Source organism: Corticium candelabrum, chromosome 15 (genome assembly GCF_963422355.1).
Source record: "Corticium candelabrum chromosome 15, ooCorCand1.1, whole genome shotgun sequence".
Lineage (NCBI taxonomy): Eukaryota > Metazoa > Porifera > Homoscleromorpha > Homosclerophorida > Plakinidae > Corticium > Corticium candelabrum.
The window spans coordinates 5,613,273-5,634,842 of record NC_085099.1 but is presented as its reverse complement, the minus strand read 5'-3'; the positions used below and the strand labels follow the sequence as shown (position 1 = coordinate 5,634,842).

Below are 21,570 nucleotides of genomic sequence, written 5' to 3'. Positions count from 1 at the left end.
GTAGCGCGAGTCAACAATGCGTCTAGCGTATTACACTAATATAATCCGGGAATTGACAGCTGACGAAACAACGCTGTACTGTGTCTGTGGACTGTCGTCACTCTAGGAACCTGAAAAGGTAATACGTGATGTTGTCCCTCTACTAGTTAGACAATTTTAGGGTATTTGTCAATGAGGTGTGTTGTCACGTGTCCAACTCCTGCTCGTCGGTCATCTCACACTCGCCGGTTTGTTTTCTCTAGTGATGTCGGGAGATCCAGCGAAAGGAGCCAAGATATTCAAGCAAAAGTGTTCGCAATGTCACACAACGACTAAGGTCTGAAGATAGCGGTTCGTGTGTTTGACAGAGAATGACAGAATTTCGTGAGCTGTTTGACATCATCCTGTCTCGACCGGTTGTGTCTAGATGTAGCTCGTCGTATTTGAGATTGGTAGACTAGCAGTAACGCGAGACACATAGGCGGATACCTCGTTTGTGAATTTTGCATGATACTCATACGTATCTGCGGAAGTGGGGTTTGCGGTCGAGACCTCGTGCGTGCGGTAGCGCGCTTGGTGTGTTGGGTCATTGTATGAGGCCATCTTCCGTGCATTAGGATAACAGAGTGAAATGGTGTCCAAAATCCTAATTTGAAACGAAGTTGTAAGGAGTAGAAGGTCACACATTTCGATGCTTTTGGAGATGACAGACTGAGACGGTATGAAGTACTGCAGCTGTAATGGTTGGTATAGTAGAGTTACAAGAGTACTTGAACTAGCTCCCTCAACAGATACCGTATAACCGGTTATTTGTGTGCGATACATCTATTCATGCAATTTGTGGAGTTATTCACCTACAGCACAATATTGCCACACTCGTTACACCTACACACCACGCCTATTTAAAGGTACAGTAGAACCTGGCTAATCTCCCTTGGCGCCCAGCCTCGCTTACCCAGATCATAGTAGGCAGCCTTATCTGCAGGTCTATGCATGCACTGGTTAAACTGGTTTTAAGTACCAATCGAACGGTTGTACAGGAAAGTACACGAAGGATGTTTTTGTTGATATCAAGAGTGGCAGTCAATACTTTTCACTTGCTCTGTGTACCGTGCACTTTGTCCAAGAATGAGTTCTAGATGATGATATGGAAGTGAAAGACGATGACAGATATTTTATTGCTGGTCTTGTTGCTGGACAACATATGGGCCGGAGAGATGGGAGGAGGAGCAAACTGAAATGGGAGAAGCAAACTGAAATGGGAGGAGCAAACTTCCTCTTTGAACTAGTGCACTCGGTTCGAGAGCCAAAACAAAAATGTCCCCAAACGATCGCAGCAAGGATTGACGATCCTAAATAATGAGGGCAGAGTGAGACTGGCTCAGGTCTAGCATTGACACAGTTATGTATCGTTAGTTGTCAGTAACTGCACATATCTATTTTATAAGTATGTATGTAGCCATTGCAGATGTGTCATTTAATTAACCACAAACATGATATATGGAGACATACAGAAATGCACCAGAGGTCTGGACCTCCGAGGCTATGCGTTTAGATATGGCTCTGTGTTTTTGTAATCCGAACAACTTCGCTGATGCAAAGAGGGCTTGGCACGGAGCTGTTCAGATTAACGAACTTCTACTATAGCAGGAACGTTGCTAGTATTGGTCAGTGAGTTTTTTGGCCATTTTAAATTTCAATTTTTTTAAATTTAAAATTTTTAAATTTCAATTTTCAATTATTATTAACTTATTTTTATTTTACGCTTTTGTTTTTGTTTAAATTTGCGTTAAATTTTCAAAATTTAAATTTTAATATTTAAAATTCAAAATTTTAGGTGCAGCATATTAGAAATTGCTTTGCCGACAAGAAAGCGGACGTAAGTGTAAATATGACCCAATCTCTGGATTTGAAGTAACAGAAATTAAATGCTCAGAAAGAATTTGAGTGCATCAGAAAAGAAAATTGAATGAGTAGCAGCGTACACAATAGGGAGTCCACTATTGAAATTTGAAATTAAATGGCCGAAAGACCCACTGACCACTATAGCTCTTTACCTTTGAAGTGCACGTGTTCCTAGTTTTTGTTGGCTCGTGTATAAGTGCATCGCATAATGTAAACTCAGCATATGAAAACAACTGACTAACCCCCCTCCCCCCGAAAGTGCACAAATTTAGCATTGCACAAATAACCGGCTATACAGTATGTTGTTGTTTGATCTTAGACACACAGTTTTTATACTATTACTAGATCCATGCCCCATCCTTCGTATGGGCAAGATACAGTAGCGTTCTGACGGAAGACGCAGTCTGACCGTGTGTGGACACGTCATGTGCCATCTTCGTTGTGAGATCCTGGATGTGCTGAATGAATTCGAAACTCGCTCTTCACGCTTGTTTCGATGGAAATCGACACATTCCCCATGTAGCGCTTGGTACAGAAAACGTGTAGGTTGGATTCGCTCCGAATGCAATCAGAATTTCGAGAGAAACAAAAGTGCTAAAAGAGTAGGTTTCATCAGCAAGAAACATTTGATTGTTTAAAGGTTTGCGAAGGACGACGACACGTACAGTCTACACAGGACTGGTGTGGGTGTGTGTTTGAATGAACTGGAATTTGTAGCGTTTGTGTCATCGAGAAATTTACGCAGGGGTCGACCCAGGGGCCCTGTGCAATTTTTTTTAATTTTTTCGCAAACCTTTCCCTGTGCATGTCGATTTCGGTTGTGAACGGACAAAATCCGTGGCCGCGTATCGTGATCACACACACAGACAGACAATTTGAGCTTTATATATACAGTACTAGATAAAATACTAAAAAATATTTAAGAGTTATTGAGAAGTCTTTGGTAGACTCACATGTGAATGAGAGCACTGACATTGACTGACTCAATTATTCTCACAACCGTAACTTGAATTTTTGACCCGATCGTAGCTGTCATGTGTGTGACACTCAATGTGTATTGGCAGAGTGTTTCTATGTGTTTGGCTCACTTCTAAGTCTGATGTTTGACTCGACCATCGGACATAATCTTGTTGTCTTGATATCTGACTGACTGATGTTTGTGTTGTGTAGGGTGGTAAGCACCTGACGGGTCCTAATCTGAACGGCCTGTTTGGTAGAAAGACTGGACAAGCAAAGGGATTTAGTTACACTCAAGCTAATATCAATAAAGGTTTGTTGAAGACTCAAAGGCATTGACTCACTTCCGGTGTGCATGACTGGTGTGTGTGTGTGTGTGTGTGTGTGTGTGTGTGTGTGTGTGTGTGTGTGTGTGTGTGTGTGTGTGTGTGTGTGTTGCCACGTAAATTTGTGTTTCTAGGCATCACGTGGGGAGAAGACACTCTGTTTGAGTATCTAGCCAATCCCAAGAAGTTCATTCCAGGCAAATGGCATTAACGTAAACGTATTGTTTAATTAATAATTGATTTTTGTTCTTTTTGTTATTCTATCACAGGAACAAAGATGGTGTTTGCTGGGCTAAAGAAAGAGTCTGAAAGAAAAGGTGCTTACACCTTTGCTTGTGTGTGTGTGTGTGTGTGTGTGTGTGTGTGTGTGTGTGTGTGTGTGTGTGTGTGTGTGTGTGTGTTGCAGTCATCTTATTTGTATGACAATCCTCTCTCCTCTCTATACTTTCTCCTTCTAGATTTGATTGCTCATTTGAAAGAGGCAACAAAGGCAGATTAAGATCAGACACTCATAGTTGTCTTAGCACTGTGAGGTGTAATATTTTCTCAATGTAGTCTTTTACCATCTTGCATGAATCGTCTCTTGAAGTCTAACTAAAAATATCATGTTAATTATGTAGCTAAATGAGTCAGAGTGCATTAGTGTTTTCCGTCTATAGCTCAGTTGGTTAGAGAGTCATCTTAGAGTGATTATATCCGGGAGTCCCGGACCCATCAAGGTTGTAAGTCTAAGTCACAGTGATGGCGAGCTGTTGCATAATAATTCCTTGGGCAAGAAACTCACACAGTTGTCTCTCTCGACTCAGGAGTATATGAGTACCTGGTCTTTGCCTGGGACGTGACAAAGCCCCTAACTGCGACAAAGCCCATCAACTACTGAGATCCCGATGGAACTTCAGGTGCCCACACCACAGTTGGCGTCACAGTCAGGGCTCTTGCGAGTACCTGGCCAGGCTCCAGGAGATCGCTGAGCGCAGCCCATAGCTCCTGCGTAGTGCACGGGAACCCAGACAACTGCTGGAGGCATGACTGTCAGCAACTCCTTAGCCATTTGCCATTTTTACATTTAGGAAGTAGCCCGCTACACTCCATCTTGAAAAGGCGAATTTCTTGATATTTTAAAACGTACAAGAAATGTGCCCAAAAAGAAGCCTTACTATTCAATTATCTAACCTCGAAAGCGTTTCTCCTAATGTAGGTGATGCGCAAAGTTACAGACGATGTAGAATGGGGTCTTCAACAGCAGCGTCGCGCTTCCCGAAAAATCTCGCTATTCGCTGCCATATTGGATTATACGGGCTATTATGACGTTGGCACACGTGTTGCAAGGTAATGTGATTGTACACAGCAGCTTGAATGTTTAGGTAGCGTGCGCATGCATGAGTACAGGCGTACACCATAGCAACTGATTGTATCTGAACCTAGCAACCAATCAGCACGCAGGAATATAATGTGTCGACTTCCGTGATTGGTCAGATCGTGATCTGTCGCACTTGGCAGCTCAACTAGAGCCAATTGCCAATTGCGCTTTGTGCTACGTGCCAAAGCGGGCACCTACGTCTGAAGATCGGCGTCAACAGGATGGGATTTGCAATCCCACTGTTGTTTGAGTGTACCAACAAGTAAGAATGTGCCGTCTTACATTTAGTTAGCAACTGGACTATTTTTCTTTCTAGGTATTGTGGAGTTGACGTTTGTACCGGCCATTCCTGCTCTTCCTCGCAGAGAGTGACTCCTGGTCAGGCCTTCGAAGTCAACAGAAGGATGGTGCTAGCAATGAGAGAAATTGGGGGTGGCCATGCTGCAATGCAGGTATGAAGTTTCGTTTTCATATCTTGTTTTTGTGTTTATTGCCTTATTTTTTATATATAGAAACTAGTAGCAGTGGTTGGGATGCATGGCGGACTCGCAAACGAGCCGTTTGCGTCCCACCAGAAGGCCGTGGAAGCAGCCGCTACTGCAGTTGCCAAGGAGCAAATGGCCAGAGCTGCTACCGAGCTCCGTACTCTGTGTGATTCCACAGTACCTGATCCTGGTAATCAATTACTTTGAAATTGCTGTTGATTCACGCTTCGACACGTGATGCGAATCCTACGTGGTGATTGGTGTAACCTGACTCACGTAGCACGTGACACAAATGCTGCTTGATGATTGGACATTTGATTGCAATGTACATTCCCCGTACAAAAATGCCCATAGATAGCCACAGTTTGCACAATAGTTTTCAAATAACCTCTTATCTCTTACTAATTATGCTGTAATGTCAAAAAACTTGGTAGTGACTAATTGGTTTTTGTAGCTACATATCGTCCTGACAGTGATGATGATGACAGTGAATTTCTTGGCTTTGCCACCACTGATGATGATGTGGATGTTGCTGTGTCGACTGATGGCACATGGCAGAAGAGAGGACACCAGAGTCTTTTTGGCATCCAGGCTGCCATCTCGGCTGTCACAGGCAAGGTTCTCGACTTCGAAATCCAGAGCCGGTTCTGCAAAGAATGCCAGGTTCACGGCTCTTGGGATCGGTCTACTGAGAGGTTTCTCCTGTGGAAGGAGGCTCACACCGTAACCTGCAGCCTCAACTACCGAGGTTCATCGAACAGCATGGGGCAATTTTGATGTGGGGCCGGTCATTGGAGCTGTATAAACTGAGGTACACCACCTTTATAGGTGATGGCGACAGTTCCTCATACAAGTCAGTAATTTATGCAAATCATTAGTGTTCATAAGTGACTGTGACTGTTGTGCTTTCAGGTCGATTCTAGCAGCTAAGCCCTACGGTGACGATGTCACCATCACCAAGAGTGACTGCATCGGACACGTGCAGAAGAGAATGGGGACGCAGCTGAGGAGGTTATGGGTAGAACACAAGGATGTCAAGATTCCAACTCCATCTGGGGAGTCAGTGAGGAAGGGGTTGAAGGGCGCGAATCAGTTGACTGCAGACCTCGTCAACAGGCTGCAGATTTACTATGGCATAGTCATTCGGAGCCACATTGGTGACAAACCTGGGATGATTACTGCCATCACAGCCATATACTGTCACCATGCCAACGACCACTCCTACTGTCCGCCTGGTGAGAGCTCGTGGTGCAAGTATAACCGTGGCGATCCCAGCTATGCCCCAAAGGAGATACAGCCAGAAGTGTTAGAGCTTATGGAGCCAGTTTTTGAGAGGCTGAGTGATGAAGACCTACTCGAGAGGTTGCAACGCGGAGACACACAAAACTCAAATGAAGCTCTTCATTCCCTCATTTGGAGGCGTTGCCCAAAGGGGGTATTTGCCTCTCATGAAATTATCCGGTTCAGCACATCTTTGGCCGTTATCCAACGAAATGTTGGCAGTATTGGATTAGCTCATGTGCTGCACTCTTTAGGAATTTTAGACACTGCAGTTTCTGAACGCCTTCTTGAGAAACTGGATGTCAAGAAGGAGAACCAGTTGCTCAGAACGCGAAGTGTGGAGTACAAGAGGAGACGACAGGTGCGGAGAGGGATGAAGAAACGTAGGGAGGATGCGTTGTGGCAGAAAGAGACCAGTAGTTACGAGGCAGGCGGTTTTGGGATGATTGAGGAGGAGGAGGAGAGTGGATCAAGCAAGGGTGCTCGAAAGAGGAGGAAGAAAGTGAGTCATCAGGAGGGTCAGCCAACAAGTAAACGTCCTCATCGTGCTGCAGCATCTGTCAGCACTCCACCATCTGAGACTTGTCCACCACCAGCATCTCCGAGGCGTCCACGAGACAGTGACGATTCAGACTGGTCTCCATCAGGACAGTAGCTTATCATCTGTGGTCATTCCCTATTCCATGTATCTTGTCCTATGTGGTCATTCCGTATTCTGTGTATCTTGTATAATGTAGAAAATTTGATATATGTGTACAAATGATGTAAGTAGAGACTATCCTTCTTGCCACATCATTTGTCACACGTGTGCGTGCACATGCATGCATACATACATACATACATACGTGCGTACGCGCACGCGCACAGGCACACACACATCTACAGTACATAGCAGGCCAGTTTCCCACCGTTGCATACTTCCAACACCCCACAATATTCGAACCCTGTCACCAAGCACTGAATACAATCGTCATATTATTGTGAATATATTAGTTTCTATATTGATGCCATATTTTCCACTAATGTCCATTTTCAAAGCACATTAATTCGAAATACGACTTCGATACATCATGTAACGAAAGCCACCAACGAATGCAATTCTCTGTACACTACATACAGCTACCCTACCTTACTGTAACAGCAATATGCTATAGAATGCCATTTGTCCAATACTGAAAGCCGTCGTAGAGACGCGTGGTCCAGGATCGTATACTGTTATCCACCATTCCCTCTACCATCTGAGCCAATTGATCCTCGGTAAAGTTCATGTGAAATCGTTTTCGAAGACGACGGACGGTGGAAGCTCCTTGGGCAAAACATGGAAGCTGAGAGCCTGTGAACAGATGACAGTACATGCGTGCACGCACGCGCACACACACACACACACACACACACACACACACACACACACACACACACACACACACACACACACACACACACACACACACACCACTCACCTGTCTGCATGATCTCCACAAGATGGAGAAAACCCTCCATGTGTTTGCGAGCCGCCAAAAAGCCTTGAAGCATTAGGATCTTAAAGTATTTGTACATATCGCTGTTTAATCCACCCATTACCTGTTCAACACATGCACAACAATCTACACACACTCCATGACTACACGGTGCACTGTGGTGCTCACCTCGATAAACTCATGTGTTAGTTTGAAAGGTGACGATTCAAAACCGAGATTTCCACCAGGAGAGCTTGAGAGTATGAAACCAAAGTCGATGTGAATGACGTGGCCTTCGTTGTCGAAGAGCAAGTTACCATTGTGTCTAGAAAAGAAGTACCCTACATCACGTCTGCATCACAACATAGAACAAACAACTCTTGTGCAAAACAAGTGAGCCCGTCCTGACTCCATACGTATACATGCAACACGGACAGGCTCTACATGCCAGTCTCTATATCCAGTATTGTTTGGATAGGTAGTTCTTGATTTGCATGAGAGCAAAGATGTTGCTGCTATTGTTGTCCTACACTACAGGCCATGAGACAGTACAGCCAGCAAGCACCAACGCAAAGTTCCGGGTGGTTGTACACCCACCCCGTCAACTCAAACAGCTGAGTGAGGAACTAATTTCCTCAGTCGAGGAAAGGCTACCAAACAGCAGGTTGTAAGGATAATGCCAGTCCCAAAACTTCAAGACAGATCCGGCAGATTGGACAGAAGAGATTAAATGTTTGATCCAACGGCCACGAAGGCGGTTCTGAAACATTTTGTGGAAACTGAAGGGCATGGATAGGCACGAAGTAGTAACGGTATCCACTGCAGCCAATGAAGTCTCCAGTTGTCATGATTCGTAATACAACTGGATTCAGACTTCACCAAGCGAGAGAGTCGGATTGTCACAGTGCAATGACCTTCCCACTTTAAGTATTTCCTGCACAGGTTTTCCATCTTTGCAACTCAACTTACCAAGTCCTGTGGTGATGGGTGAGAAGCAAAGCCTGTCTTACTTGACATCAAGTGACTACCTATATATAGTATCCAGTGAGTGACAAGACAAATTAGTAAGTTGATTGCTTGATGGTGATCAACTTGCTTCTATCGACCAGTACAAACAAACGAAAAGCGACGTCCATCTAGTTGCTATAGCTTTCAGCCACACCTGGCTCCCTGATGTGGAGATCCTCACAGAAAATATTGCAGTGCTGGCATTTGCTGCCGAGCTAACTGTGTGGCCACTATGGGAGCGAGTCATGGTCAAACACCATTTCATGATCACGTCACCTGTGAAAAACTATTACCCCACCTCCATGGTTGTTACTACCATCAAACGAGAAGTATGGGGTGGGGCCTTTCTCAACAACCTGACACTTAAAGGTGTTAATTGGCAAAATGATTAATCAATTAGCTTAATTAAACAGCCTGCTGCTACATTAACTACTAAGCTAGAGCTATAAACCACTGCCACTGTGTAGTATAGCAACCTAATCTTCTAACCCGGTATCAAAACCTTCAAACTCGGGAGTCAGATAATTTGGAAAACACGTGGTCATGTGCAAGTTGAGAAATATTAGCTTTCACACAGATGCAAATCTAGCAAACAGTCAATGTGGAAAGTGCCAATTAGCACAAATTAAAAAACTAAGAGGTGTGCAACTCAGAGCCTCAGCCAAAGGTGAGGCTGGGATTTGGCTGAGGCTGGGAGCTTACTTCAGCACTGGCGTATACTTGAGTATGGTAGTCTGGTAGTTGATGTATAATGTCAAACATATTCGAAAGAGGTTTGAAAATGGAAAGACTTGAAAAATTATATAAGACACTACTCGTGCACACAGAGGTGATGGACGACAAATATAAGTAACTGTCCGAGAACGCGACAAGTTGTTATATGTCATCCGCTACTTTGTAAGATCTTGCTGGCAGTGAGACGTTCGGAGATGTACGTTGGCTACAACATTTTTCAATGTCGATCAGCAATGTATCAGGCACATGAACAAACAAGTGAAACCTTATGCATGTTTTCTTGCATTGTAAAAGCTATTTGAACTGCATGCATCCTATGTAGAGTTCACAATAACAGACCAATTCTAGACTGTCTCCTCCACTTCAATCTGGTTTGACTGCATTTACACTAACTCTTACATTTACGGACAAACAAGACCAACAAGCGCCACCAGCACAAACACAATACAAAGACATTTGCAGCTCGACTTCTACTATTTACATCATCATCCTCACCTGTCTTTTAGCTGTACAAAGTAGCAGACGAGACAATAAGCCGAGCAACTCTGAACAAAGTTCATTTGAGCCGTAAGAAACTCTTCCGAGTTATGGTCTCCAAACTCTTTCCTGAAGTAGTCCATTAGCGTCATCCCACTTTGTTTCTTGATCTGATGCAGCGAAACGGCGTTGCAGATCGGCTCTATCAGTCCACCATCATGCGACGTCACCACAACATTGAAAGGTCGAACCCAAAGCGGCACTCTCTCTTCCGTCCACACATGCTAAGAAAGGAAACAAAATCAAGACACGACAGTATAGCCTTCGATCGGCGGTGTCGCTGGACTGACAAAGTGGGAAGACAAGAGTGAAGGAGTATTGTCTAAAAGGCCACACCTACTAGTAAAGTACAATCCCGATTATCCGGACTGTTTCAGAAGCCAAATTGTCCGGATAATAGAAAGTCCAAATGAATGAAATGATGGTGTGTGATGATGACTCAGACATACATTGACAGTCAAGTACTAGTTTCTTGCACAGCCGCTCTTAACACGCGGGCATGAAGCGGAGAGGGGCAGTGCCCGCAGGTACTCATTTATACTTCTGAGTCGAGAGAGGCAATTGTGTGTGAGTTTCTTGTTCAAGGAAATTATGCCACAGCTCGCCATCACTGTGACTTGAACTTGCAACCCTGTAGGGTCCCGGATGTAATCATTCCATAAGATGACTCTCTAACCAACTGAGCTATCGCACCACAGTGTGCCACAATTTAACTGCACACACACACTCATGCATGCACACATTGAACTTGAGTTCCACTATAACTACACATACTATAGAAATTAACAACACAGTGTCGTCATTTTCCCAAGGCACGTGACTATAATCTTAAATTTCGTTTAGCCCTAAACGCTCAACGTCCCTTTGAACAACATGCACACGGCCAGTTGCAGAGGGTCTGGATATGAGACTAACACACGATATCTTACCTGAAACTGTTTAATGAGCTGCATGGCCAGTAATTCTTGTCTCAGATCATCACCAGACTTTACAATCATTGGTACAAGCCCTGGATGAGGCAACAGCTAGTATATACAATCACTGTCATCATGCGTTCTTCATGCATGTCCTACTCCAATTAGGGAGATGTCCGTACGGCGACGATCTTCTTATACGTTCTACCTTCTCTTCCCAAGGCTCCTTCAGAATTGAAGCTACAATATGATACAATACAAACACAATATATAAACTGCATACATGTTCACACCAGGAACGTGTAGAGACAATATTGTATTAAGCTGGAAGTCAATATGGATGTCTACAAAAGTATGACAAACACCCGACATGGCAGCACACATTCTTCTATAAATATTCAATATGTTCTACAAGTCTTCTACATCGTAAGACTTGGTAGCACAAACATGATAATGTAGACAAAACCAAGCAAGCCCAGTAAATAAAATAAAGAAAACTTATAGACTGACTAAAAGGCATACAAACAAAAAGTGTCAACAACAAATTTGATTTAGAAAATAAATAAGTTTGACAGGTAAACATGCAGGCAGATACACAATTAGCAAACTATAATGCTGAATGGAGATGTCAGGCTTGCAAGACAGACTCAAATACTGCATGTACGGTAGATCCTACAACATGCACACATCTAATATGTAAGAACGTTTTGGTTGCATCTGTCGGACACGCACACAGAACGGAAAAGTGGCAGTGAAGAACAAAGTGAGATCCACTGGATTCCCCCGATAAACTCTCTGACTGATCACTCCCATCCTAATGTAGTTACAATACAAAACTGGCTTACAAGAGAGTTGTACTACATAGAAATATTTAAGTCCAAACATACGACAAAATCTGCTGTAATACTGACATAAGGAAACAACGAACAGACAAGCAACAGTCACGTTTTCTTGTCACTAAATATCCACACCTGAGGGATCTTCAGGGTCTCTTCGAAACGTCTTCTTTGGAGCATTACATGTTGCCGTCAATCGTCGCCGTACATCACCAACCGAGAAGAAAATGGGCTAACAAAGTAATAAATAATAAACTCACACACACACACACACACACACACACACACACACACACACACACACACACACGCACACACACACACACACACACACACACACACACACGTGCACACACACACACACACACACACACACACACCTAAAAAATCCTAAATGTCGGAGCTGCCTCTCAGAGGTCACGCCCGCCCCCAGTTGTTAAGCTGGGCCCTGTGTGCTACTCAGGAAACTCTGGGCCTGCGCTAGCAAACTCCCGGAGCCGGGTCAGGCACTCACAGGAGCACCAACATGTGAAGCCAACTGTGCACCAGGACCACAGTGGCTGATGTCACGTCACAGCTGATGGCCGCTTAGGACCCCAGTCAATGACCAGGTACCGATTTCTACTCCTGAGTCGAGAGAAGCAAATGTGTGTTAGTTTCTTGCTTAAGAAAATTATGCCATAGCTCGCCATCACTGTGACTTGAACTTGCAACGCTTCAAGGTCCCGGATGTAAACACTCCATAAGATGACTCTCTAACCAACTGAGCTATCGCAACACACACACACACACACACACACACACACACACACACACACACACACACACACACACACACACACGCGCGCGCGCGTTAGTCACCTGATCACTGGAAGACTCTGAACTGTCGCTACTAAGAGACGCTCTTTCCTCCCTCAATGCACGCTCATCCCTTAAACCTTCATCACTGATGATCAAACTATTCAAGTTTGATGTCCAACATTCATCACCTTGCGTGCACTCTGTTCCTGTCAACTACACAATACAAACATTCCACACCAATCAAGCTCACACGACTGCCAGCGTCAAGCACCTCTACTTGATTCCAGTGCACTGATTCCCTGCAACAAGCAAACATTAGATTCGTCATCATTTGACATACTGTAGTCTGACTGTATTACTCTGGGTCTTCACTGTCTATAAACAGCTTTTGTGGAGAGACTGACGTCAGTGGTTGATCTGACTCAAGAATCTCGACTTGTACAAGATATGGAGCCTAGTACAGCAATGTAGTTAGCTGCGTACTACATAAATATAAAAGCCAAACAAAGAAGCAATACACCTGTCTGGCTCACTCAAATGACAAAACGGATCAGCAGACAGACAAATAGACAAACAGTGTACAGACAAACAAACAAGAGTGACACACTATAAAGCAACACTTCATACCATACATGATGACAAATGCATAAAGCCTATTTCGTAATATTTGGTGTGCTGTGCTGTGCATCATCTTGACATGAAAATCCAAGCACCTGCTAGCATGTAATTCAATACAGATGACAACTACTTTTCGCGCTCAGATACTTCCTCCACCCGCACACTAGAATAGAACTTGACTCCAGCAACGAGGCACCGGCACTGCGTGACACGGTGTGTTCATGATATTACCGGTGGGCTCTGCCTCAGCAGTGATAATGCAAACTAGCCTTAATTAACAACACACTGTGAATCAGTGTTCAATATTGCTTTAGTTGCCTTGTTCCCACTAATGACTAAAACACTGCAGAGCCACTGCGAGTCTGTAAGTCAGTGGTAAGTTGCATTAGTTACTGGTATGAGGCCCCTGCCCAATGAGTGATCTCATGGAATAATCAGTATTCAGCCCAGTGCACTCATAGTTTAGTTATTGCACGCATACTGTAGTTATCGCCCGCTCCCACAGTCATTGCATGCTCGCACTGTATGAGACAAATCGTGATATTGATATTAAAACCTCAATACCTCCATGTATATGCCGGTCATCTTATACAAACTGCAAACCTTCACGAACAAGTCAACATGCCAAATGAGAAACGAGAAATATTGTCCCAGTCAGTCAAGTGCAGCGGCCGAGAGCAAGCTATTTCTGACTAAACAATTGAATGCTCATTGGGTAAGGGCTACGTGCCGGTAACTAAGTCGGTTAGCGATGAGTGCAATAAATGTCGCTCGAGCAATAAATATGATATTGCTATGGAATGCGGGTAATAGCCGATACATGAACCTCTACTAAGCAATTCTAGCCTGCTACTGTCTTTGCAGGTCAAACGTCAATACGTCTGTGTAACAAAGTGGACAAAACAAACGCGTGTGTATACTTGCCAAAAGAAACTAACTCTCAACAAGCAATCAGTTCTAACATTTAGTTTCAAAATTTGCTGTCAATTGACTACTTATGTAGGCCTTTCTTAAAGAAGAACTCTCACCAAAAATCAACCATTTCTCAGATGAAAGCTGTCACTTCATGACACAACCTCTTGAAACCGTTTACTGCAGAAGTTTACCATAACAAAGAAATAAAACATTAAAATTTCCTGCGTGTGCGTGTTTAGTACCCGTATGTGGCATGAGCGTAACTCTGATTGTTGGTTAACAAGAAAGACCGATACCTGTGCACATTTCAAGGTAAGGATTGTGAGACATATGGTGTCAAGTTGTTATTTATTGACTAAAGCAAACTGGAACCCCAGAGTTATCACGCAAGTATCGACTGCGTCAATACAACCATTAAATGTTAGGAGCACTTGGTATGGTTAAACCTAAAGTAGTTACTTCCAGAGAGTAAGACTCTGTGCTATATACGGGGAATCATCTGAACAACTCGTTGCCGAGTCTCTGCTTCTGTGGCTGTCTGGACCGTAAGTTTCCTGCAGGAAGATACCAGACCTTGTATCTTTCTTTCAACAAGTTTTAGTATTTGGTGAGAGTTCTGCTTTATTGTGAGGTTGAAAGACAAGACAAAACACAACAAGATAAAGCTGTTACAGTATATCCACAAATAGAAACCAAATGAGACAAAATCTGAATGCAATTTCTAACACACAGACAAGAACAAACAGAAACGAAATGTTAGCCACACACTGAGTTGCCTACCTTAGTCTTAGAGTTAAGAATCGTCGCTTCTGTGTGTGGTAGCCTGACAACATAATGTTTCTTCAAATAAATATCGCACGTCGGTAAAAATACTTGGGCGGGTAAGTTGAGATTGAGAAGCGACAACTCGGCATACAGCTGAGCAACTAAACAATACGAAACACAACAGTCATCAACTCAAACATTAGTATCTGCCTTGCTACTGTTACACGATTTCCTCATGATCTATGTCAAGAAACTGTGATACAACTAGCAGACTAGAGGCAGCCACTACGGGTGAAACCTCAGCAAAGACAGCTCAAGTACTAGCGCAGTTCATATTTGCCAATGATCTCAAGTAGGGAGTGTGCAGTAATGATCGCTGCATTTCAACCATGGATGTACACTGCATGTAAACCTTGCTTACTTGTGCTGCCATACCGCATTTAAACTACATGGTAACGCGTGGTTACTTTGTCACCATATGCTCATTGCGATATGGTACATGTATTTACACTCGTCTCCATCTGCTTACATTCGTTTCCATGCGATTACAAGTGGCCAGACTTGCAAACTTGTGTAAATATAGCTTACACGTTTTCACTCACAAATAAGCCACATGTAAGCTATGGCGTGTACGTAATACATGCAACTTTGTTACGCAGTGGATGTTGAGATGACTCACCCGGCAGGAATGGCAGACGAGTGTTCATGCAATACACGGCGAGAGTAAGTATAAATGTAAAAGTTATAACTTTTTCATTCTCATTTCGTTAATACTGGCCAACGCAATGGCATTTCTTTAAGACCTAAGCAGATGATTTATCAATAAAGAAATTCTCACTTCTCATCTCTCTTGTCTTGATCAGCTGTAATCGTTTACCAATCGCCTCAAGAGTTCTTATAAATGTCTTCTGGGCAGTCAAACTGTCAGTCTGAAATGCTCGACCTGAACTGAGGTCACCCGCATAATGGTATGAGACAAATGAGTTGCTGGCTGTTCGTGGCAGTGTTCCCAATGGTAACGATAAAAGAGAGTTTTCTGATTTTGAGCGATGGTGAACTTTCCTGCTTGGAGATGACTCAACTGCAGTAGAAGCGTTGTTGGTCACAGTGACTAAATCAACGCTGAACAACACAAATTTTACATGTAGAATCTCAAAGCATCTGATTGTGAGTAGTCAATGTCAAGAGTAGAAAGTAAATCAATATAAATAGTAACAGTCAACAACTAGAATTTAGTGGTAAGGTGTTATGTAGATTTGCATTTCAATAAAGTGACAGACAGAGAAACAAACAGAGAGAGAGAGAGAGAGAGAGAGAGAGAGAGAGAGAGAGAGAGAGAGAGAGAGAGAGAGGCAGCAGACAGACGAAGAGGCAGGCAGACAGACAGACAAACAGACAGACAGACAGACAGACAGACAGACAGACAGACAGACAGATTACTATATTTGAACTCTTACTCTACTAATAACAATCGCTACCTTTACGTATGCATAACAATAACAGTCAATGAACAAAATGTTGAATGTCTTTATCATATAGAAAATCATCAAAATTGCACTTAGACAACTTTAACAACTTTTTAAAAATCACACGAGAGTTGCAAGACTGTACAACTACCGACAGTTGCTTTCTCCATCTACCTCCAAAGTCTGTTTCGCTGCTCTTTCCATTTGCATCTTTTTTTGAAATTTTTGAGATCTTATTGAGATAGTCTTCAGCCATAGGGCCCTGGAAGCCAAAGTGTTCAAAAACCAGTGGAATACATGTTGTATCAGATCCTGCTATAGACTGCTGTTGACCATATTTTGTCATTTTGCGTTTTTCTCTCAACTCAGCTGCATAACCTGATATTTTGGCAGCTGATTGTACGGTGTCACAAGAATGTGGATGAGCAAGTGAAATGTCCAGGTCTTTAAAAAAAGTGTCCACTGGGATCATATGTTGTTATATCCGGCCTGTTCTCAGAGTCAGTATACCTATTTCTTGGCTCAACTTGATGAGGAATATTTAACTCGTCTAAACATTTAGCCCAAGTTGACACGATTGTATTGTGTTGCCATACTGGGCCACCGCCAAACTTGCAGGTCAATAGATGATAACCATGTTCATCAAGGCTTCTACCATAATCACACATGGTAACAATCTGGGAATATGGTAAAGGAATACCAAGTCTCAATAATGCTGCCACACAAAATTCTGAGGACTTCAGAACAATTTCAAACAGACAGACAGATAGATAGACAAATAGCCACAGTTGTTGTGACGTTTGATACAAGTGTATTACTAAAGCAGCCAATAAACAATCCTTAATAAAAATAAATTCTGGTTTCAATAGTGTCAACTCTGAGTGTTACCAAACCAAAAGTTCACGCAAAAATGTGTAAACTGTACTACACCCATATCCAGGTACACCATACTTCTTAAAGTAACAACACAATGCAACAGAACAAAGCTGAGATGTGATAAAAGACTGCTGTATACACACTGTATCCTTGCTTATCCAACCCTCACCTCTCCGACCACATAACTAAACTTCACTACCCTGCAGATATAATGCCAATCATCGGACACGAGTTACATGGTGACCTTACAGCATGCTGGCAGCAAAAAATGCAACTTCCAAGAAACCAACGTGTTTAGTGCTCACAATAAATCAGAAAGTAAAGATTGTTCTACAGTTGAAGACCCTGTCCCGTACCGCCAACGTACAACATTTTAGGGTCAGGAAGATGCTTCCGTATCCATCCATTCTTTTCACATATCCAACCGTCTTCTCGATAACTGCTGCCCACAATGAGTCAAATGAGCAAGAATACACTGTGTACTCCATACCCTCCAGATAGCAGCCGATTTGGTCAATTCTATGCCACAACGGACGCATGCTTAGTAGACTATTCATGCATCCTACAACTTCCATGCAAAATACACAAGCAATAGATTCGGGTATCACTCCATGACATTCGCCTCTTTGACTGCGACCTACTCAATAAACATCCATCTATAACATCTATAGAGAGACATGCAACGACACGGTAATAACAAAACTGTTATTACAAAAAGCCAAAAATGGCTCAAATTACAACACCACAGATTCATGTCTTTGCCTAATTAACTACACCACATACCTGTACCTACAAAATCCCATGTAGCATGCATACACAACACACGCCCAATACGTGTTCGCTACCATCCTACCTTGGCCGTAATTCTTCTGACAAAATAAACTTCAAAAGACGAGCTGCTCGCCGTTGACACGAAGACTCCAGTTGTTGGTTTTCCATATTAGCAGACAATAACCAAGCAGACTGACAAGCAGAAAGACAGACGATACATACAATGATGCCACACGTCACAAACATCAACACAGTAACACACTTTCAATGCAAAGTCGACACTGAATCTCGACCGTTGAATGAGATATTTGTGAACAACGTCGGCGATGTCATCCATTTGAATGTACATATTACTGCAACGAATAAAGACACGATGAACTATTAAACACTAGAAGACAGTGTCAATCAAATTGAAGTAATAAACGTAAAATGACTGTTTGCATGTTTAGTAGCGTAAACAAAAACAAAATAGGTTTTAATACAAATGCATCATCTGCTCTAGTGTGTGTGTGTGTGTGTGTGTGTGTGTGTGTGTGTGTGTGTGCATGTGTGTGTGTGTGCATGTGTGTGTGCATGTGCGTGTGCATGTGCGTGTGCATGTGTGTGTGTGTGTGTGTGTGTGTGTGTGTGTGTGTGTGTGTGTGTGTGTGTGTGTGTGTGTGTGTGTGTGTGTGTGTGTGTGTTCAAATGTGCATGTGCATGTTTCTAATAAAACATTTGTGTTTAGGCCAGACCAACGAAATCTTTTGATGCTCAGATCTCTAAACATGAAATCTGAACCGACCAATCAAAATAGTAAAAATAAAAAGTACTGATCGTGTGCACAACCCCTTTTTTAGTTACATGTCCCTAATAATTGCCATTGCCAAATGCAACTGAATTAATTGAAGTCTCCAAATAATTTCAAGCACAGATGGTGCCTTACTAAACTACCTTACTAAGGGAACTGCCTTAAGCCTAGTTCACAATATTGTCGGCGACGTCGATGTCAACGCCAACGTTGTCGTCAACTCGGCGTCGTGATGCCGACGTCAGCGTCGGCCTGTTCAGAATATCTTGAGACGTCACTAGGTTGCACGCGTCAAAGTTGGTCTCGAGTCATATCGTGCACGCGTGTCTAATCATGGACAACGATTCCAATGATGATCTTCTCTTGCTACTTCTCTTGCAGCGTCAATCAACGTTCTTCCATTCTAGATCCGGGATGCTTACAGCTCTGCTGATTCACTAAAAATGCCCACATGGTTATATTTGACACTGAACAGTTACGGTTTTGACGCTGGAATAGAACTTTGGTCTATTCCGGCGTCATGACGATGCATTGACGCCGCACCACTTTTTCGTTGTTCACAATTCGACGTCCAGGTGGACGTCGACGTCGGCGTCAATATTGTGAACCAGGCTTAACACTAATGTTTCAATGTAGTAATAGTAATTTCTAGAGTAAACAAAAACCAGTTAATCATGTCCTCAAAGCTGGCTACATGAAGAAGCACCAAAGTCCTAAACCCTCGGCTGCTACTCAACACAAAACAGCCACTTCGCACACAAGGAACAACACTTGCGACTAGACTACCAGGTGTACAACGCGAACATGCTAGTTAATTAAGTTAACACCCGCAATAACAATGATTGGTTACACTGCATTCCAATTGGCCAGCAGTCAGCCCGTCTGTCTACTGACATACTACTGTAACCCTAGTGCATGAACACCTACATTTAATTAACAATACATGAATGCAAGCAAAGCAAATAGCTACACATATGATATCACTCACATTAGCTGCGGCATATAGAAGTCAACATCTTCCTCTGAAAACGACTAAAACAACAGATGCCCAATAAGACGGCCATTCAACAATACAATTTCACTTGTTAATCATACAAATAATCTGTTCCCTAGATATTCCTGTACACCCGGCTCCTTTGAGTTGAACAAATAGCCAATGGCTATGGGCATGTTGAACATTTTGGATCGAAATAGTCGAAACAGCCACGACTCCTTGGGAACTTGCCAACCGGGAGAGCGAAGCATACTGTTTAGTAGAGACAGCGAACTAGTCGAACTAGAGCCACACTCGACACTCGAACTCTGTCTCTTCAATGATGGAGGCATGTCAATGGGATTGGTAGATGTGCGAGACACAATAGTGGTTGACAATGACGACGAGTCCATATCACTACAAATACATGATTCGTCACACACAAAGTCATAAATTGATCTTGAAGCAATCGAATTGGCAAAGACGCTGTTGATTTGTGTGTCGATTTGTCCATTTGTTTACCTATACTTTTGCCAACAGCATCACACACGCACATGCACACGCACATGCACACATGCGTGCGCGCGCACGCACGCACACACACACACACACACACACACACACACACACACAAACATGCAAACAAACAAAAACAATCACACAAATGTACAAACACACATACACATACAAACAGACAAATAAACAAACACATACAAACAAACAAAAACAATCACACAAATGTACAAACACACATACACATACAAACAGACAAATAAACAAACACATACAAACAAATAAAAACAAACACAAATAAACAAATAAACAAACACATAAAAATTAACAAAAGCAAACAAACACACACACACACACACACACACACACACACACACACACACACACACACACACACACACACACACACACCAATCACCAAATGACAGTTCTTGACAGCAAGCAATATATCACACAATCCACACTCCACAACCACACACAATCTCCGAGACTAGAGACGAAACCCACACGTTCACAGAACACACTCACAGCAACACACCTCACTAAACAAAACACCGTTTCACTGCGGTCATATCAAAGGGCCGAGGTATAGTCATCACAGAGGGTTACACAATGCAATAAGTCACATGGCAGACTTCCATGCAGCTTCTATTACAATAACTCCACACTTACATCGTACACTCAACACTCAATCCATCCATCAGTGAGCCGTTCCTTTCTATCGACTGCGTACCCGTCGCCCTACGAGCGTCGTTCGCTAGTCTCATCGACATGCCGGCTCCTTCCATCGACTCATACCTACCGGCGGCACCAGACGTCACCACTGAATCCGCGTCTGTCATTCCGACTCGTTCACACGTGCCTCACAACACACTTTCATATCCATCTAAAAGAAAAAGCAGTCACTGACGCAGGAAGACGTGATTTCGACTCCATTTTGTCGAGATTTTGTGCTGTTGCTTACCAAATCGCGCGCAAAACGACGTGGCACCGACAGAACGCTTCCCTTTCTATAAGACTAAGCGAAAACTATGAGTTAGATATGAGTAGACCTCGAAAAAGTACAGAGTGAAATCGTTTAGTGATGACGTGATATGTCGAATCCACAACGCGACCCGCCTACATACGGGAGACTGAAGAGTAGCGAATCAATGCAATGCCTCCGACTTTGAGGGAGACGGCGGTGCTGGATGGTGCGTTTGATTGGTTTTTTTGGAGGCTGATTGCTGACGGTGGGTGCTGCAATGTAGGGCACTTGGATCGCGTGTGGAGTGTGAGTTGGAACGGTACTGGCATCCTGTG

General features: G+C 43.2%; 4 protein-coding genes across 4 annotated transcripts; 3 read left to right on the top strand and 1 right to left on the bottom strand.

The window, feature by feature from the left end:
- The first annotated feature begins 37 nt into the window (after window positions 1-37).
- LOC134191036 (cytochrome c-like) lies at window positions 38-3,792 on the top strand. Its single transcript, XM_062659594.1, has 6 exons — window positions 38-118; window positions 243-316; window positions 3,055-3,154; window positions 3,302-3,364; window positions 3,437-3,484; window positions 3,626-3,792. The coding sequence occupies exons 2-6, from the start codon at window positions 245-247 to the stop codon at window positions 3,664-3,666; spliced, it is 324 nt and encodes a 107-aa protein (XP_062515578.1). The 5' UTR covers window positions 38-118; window positions 243-244; the 3' UTR covers window positions 3,667-3,792.
- A 239-nt stretch (window positions 3,793-4,031) lies between these two features.
- Window positions 4,032-5,610, top strand: LOC134191035 (uncharacterized). Its single transcript, XM_062659592.1, has 3 exons — window positions 4,032-4,789; window positions 4,844-4,979; window positions 5,040-5,610. The coding sequence occupies exons 1-3, from the start codon at window positions 4,749-4,751 to the stop codon at window positions 5,217-5,219; spliced, it is 357 nt and encodes a 118-aa protein (XP_062515576.1). The 5' UTR covers window positions 4,032-4,748; the 3' UTR covers window positions 5,220-5,610.
- A 76-nt stretch (window positions 5,611-5,686) lies between these two features.
- LOC134191032 (uncharacterized) lies at window positions 5,687-7,075 on the top strand. The gene is made up of 2 exons (XM_062659588.1): window positions 5,687-5,865; window positions 5,925-7,075. The coding sequence occupies exons 1-2, from the start codon at window positions 5,789-5,791 to the stop codon at window positions 6,946-6,948; spliced, it is 1,101 nt and encodes a 366-aa protein (XP_062515572.1). The 5' UTR covers window positions 5,687-5,788; the 3' UTR covers window positions 6,949-7,075.
- A 189-nt stretch (window positions 7,076-7,264) lies between these two features.
- Window positions 7,265-21,370, bottom strand: LOC134191031 (phosphatidylinositol 4-kinase beta-like). Its single transcript, XM_062659587.1, has 18 exons — window positions 21,233-21,370; window positions 20,941-21,154; window positions 19,878-20,172; window positions 19,771-19,814; window positions 18,255-18,345; window positions 18,075-18,184; window positions 15,718-16,001; window positions 14,895-15,040; window positions 12,941-13,035; window positions 12,853-12,880; window positions 12,642-12,794; window positions 11,916-12,012; window positions 11,104-11,184; window positions 10,960-11,039; window positions 9,989-10,254; window positions 7,940-8,075; window positions 7,754-7,874; window positions 7,265-7,626 (listed from the first exon to the last, which is right to left on the bottom strand). Exons 2-18 carry the CDS (start codon window positions 21,108-21,110, stop codon window positions 7,442-7,444), a joined length of 2,382 nt encoding a protein of 793 aa, XP_062515571.1. The 5' UTR covers window positions 21,111-21,154; window positions 21,233-21,370; the 3' UTR covers window positions 7,265-7,441.
- Between the last annotated feature and the right edge of the window lie 200 nt (window positions 21,371-21,570).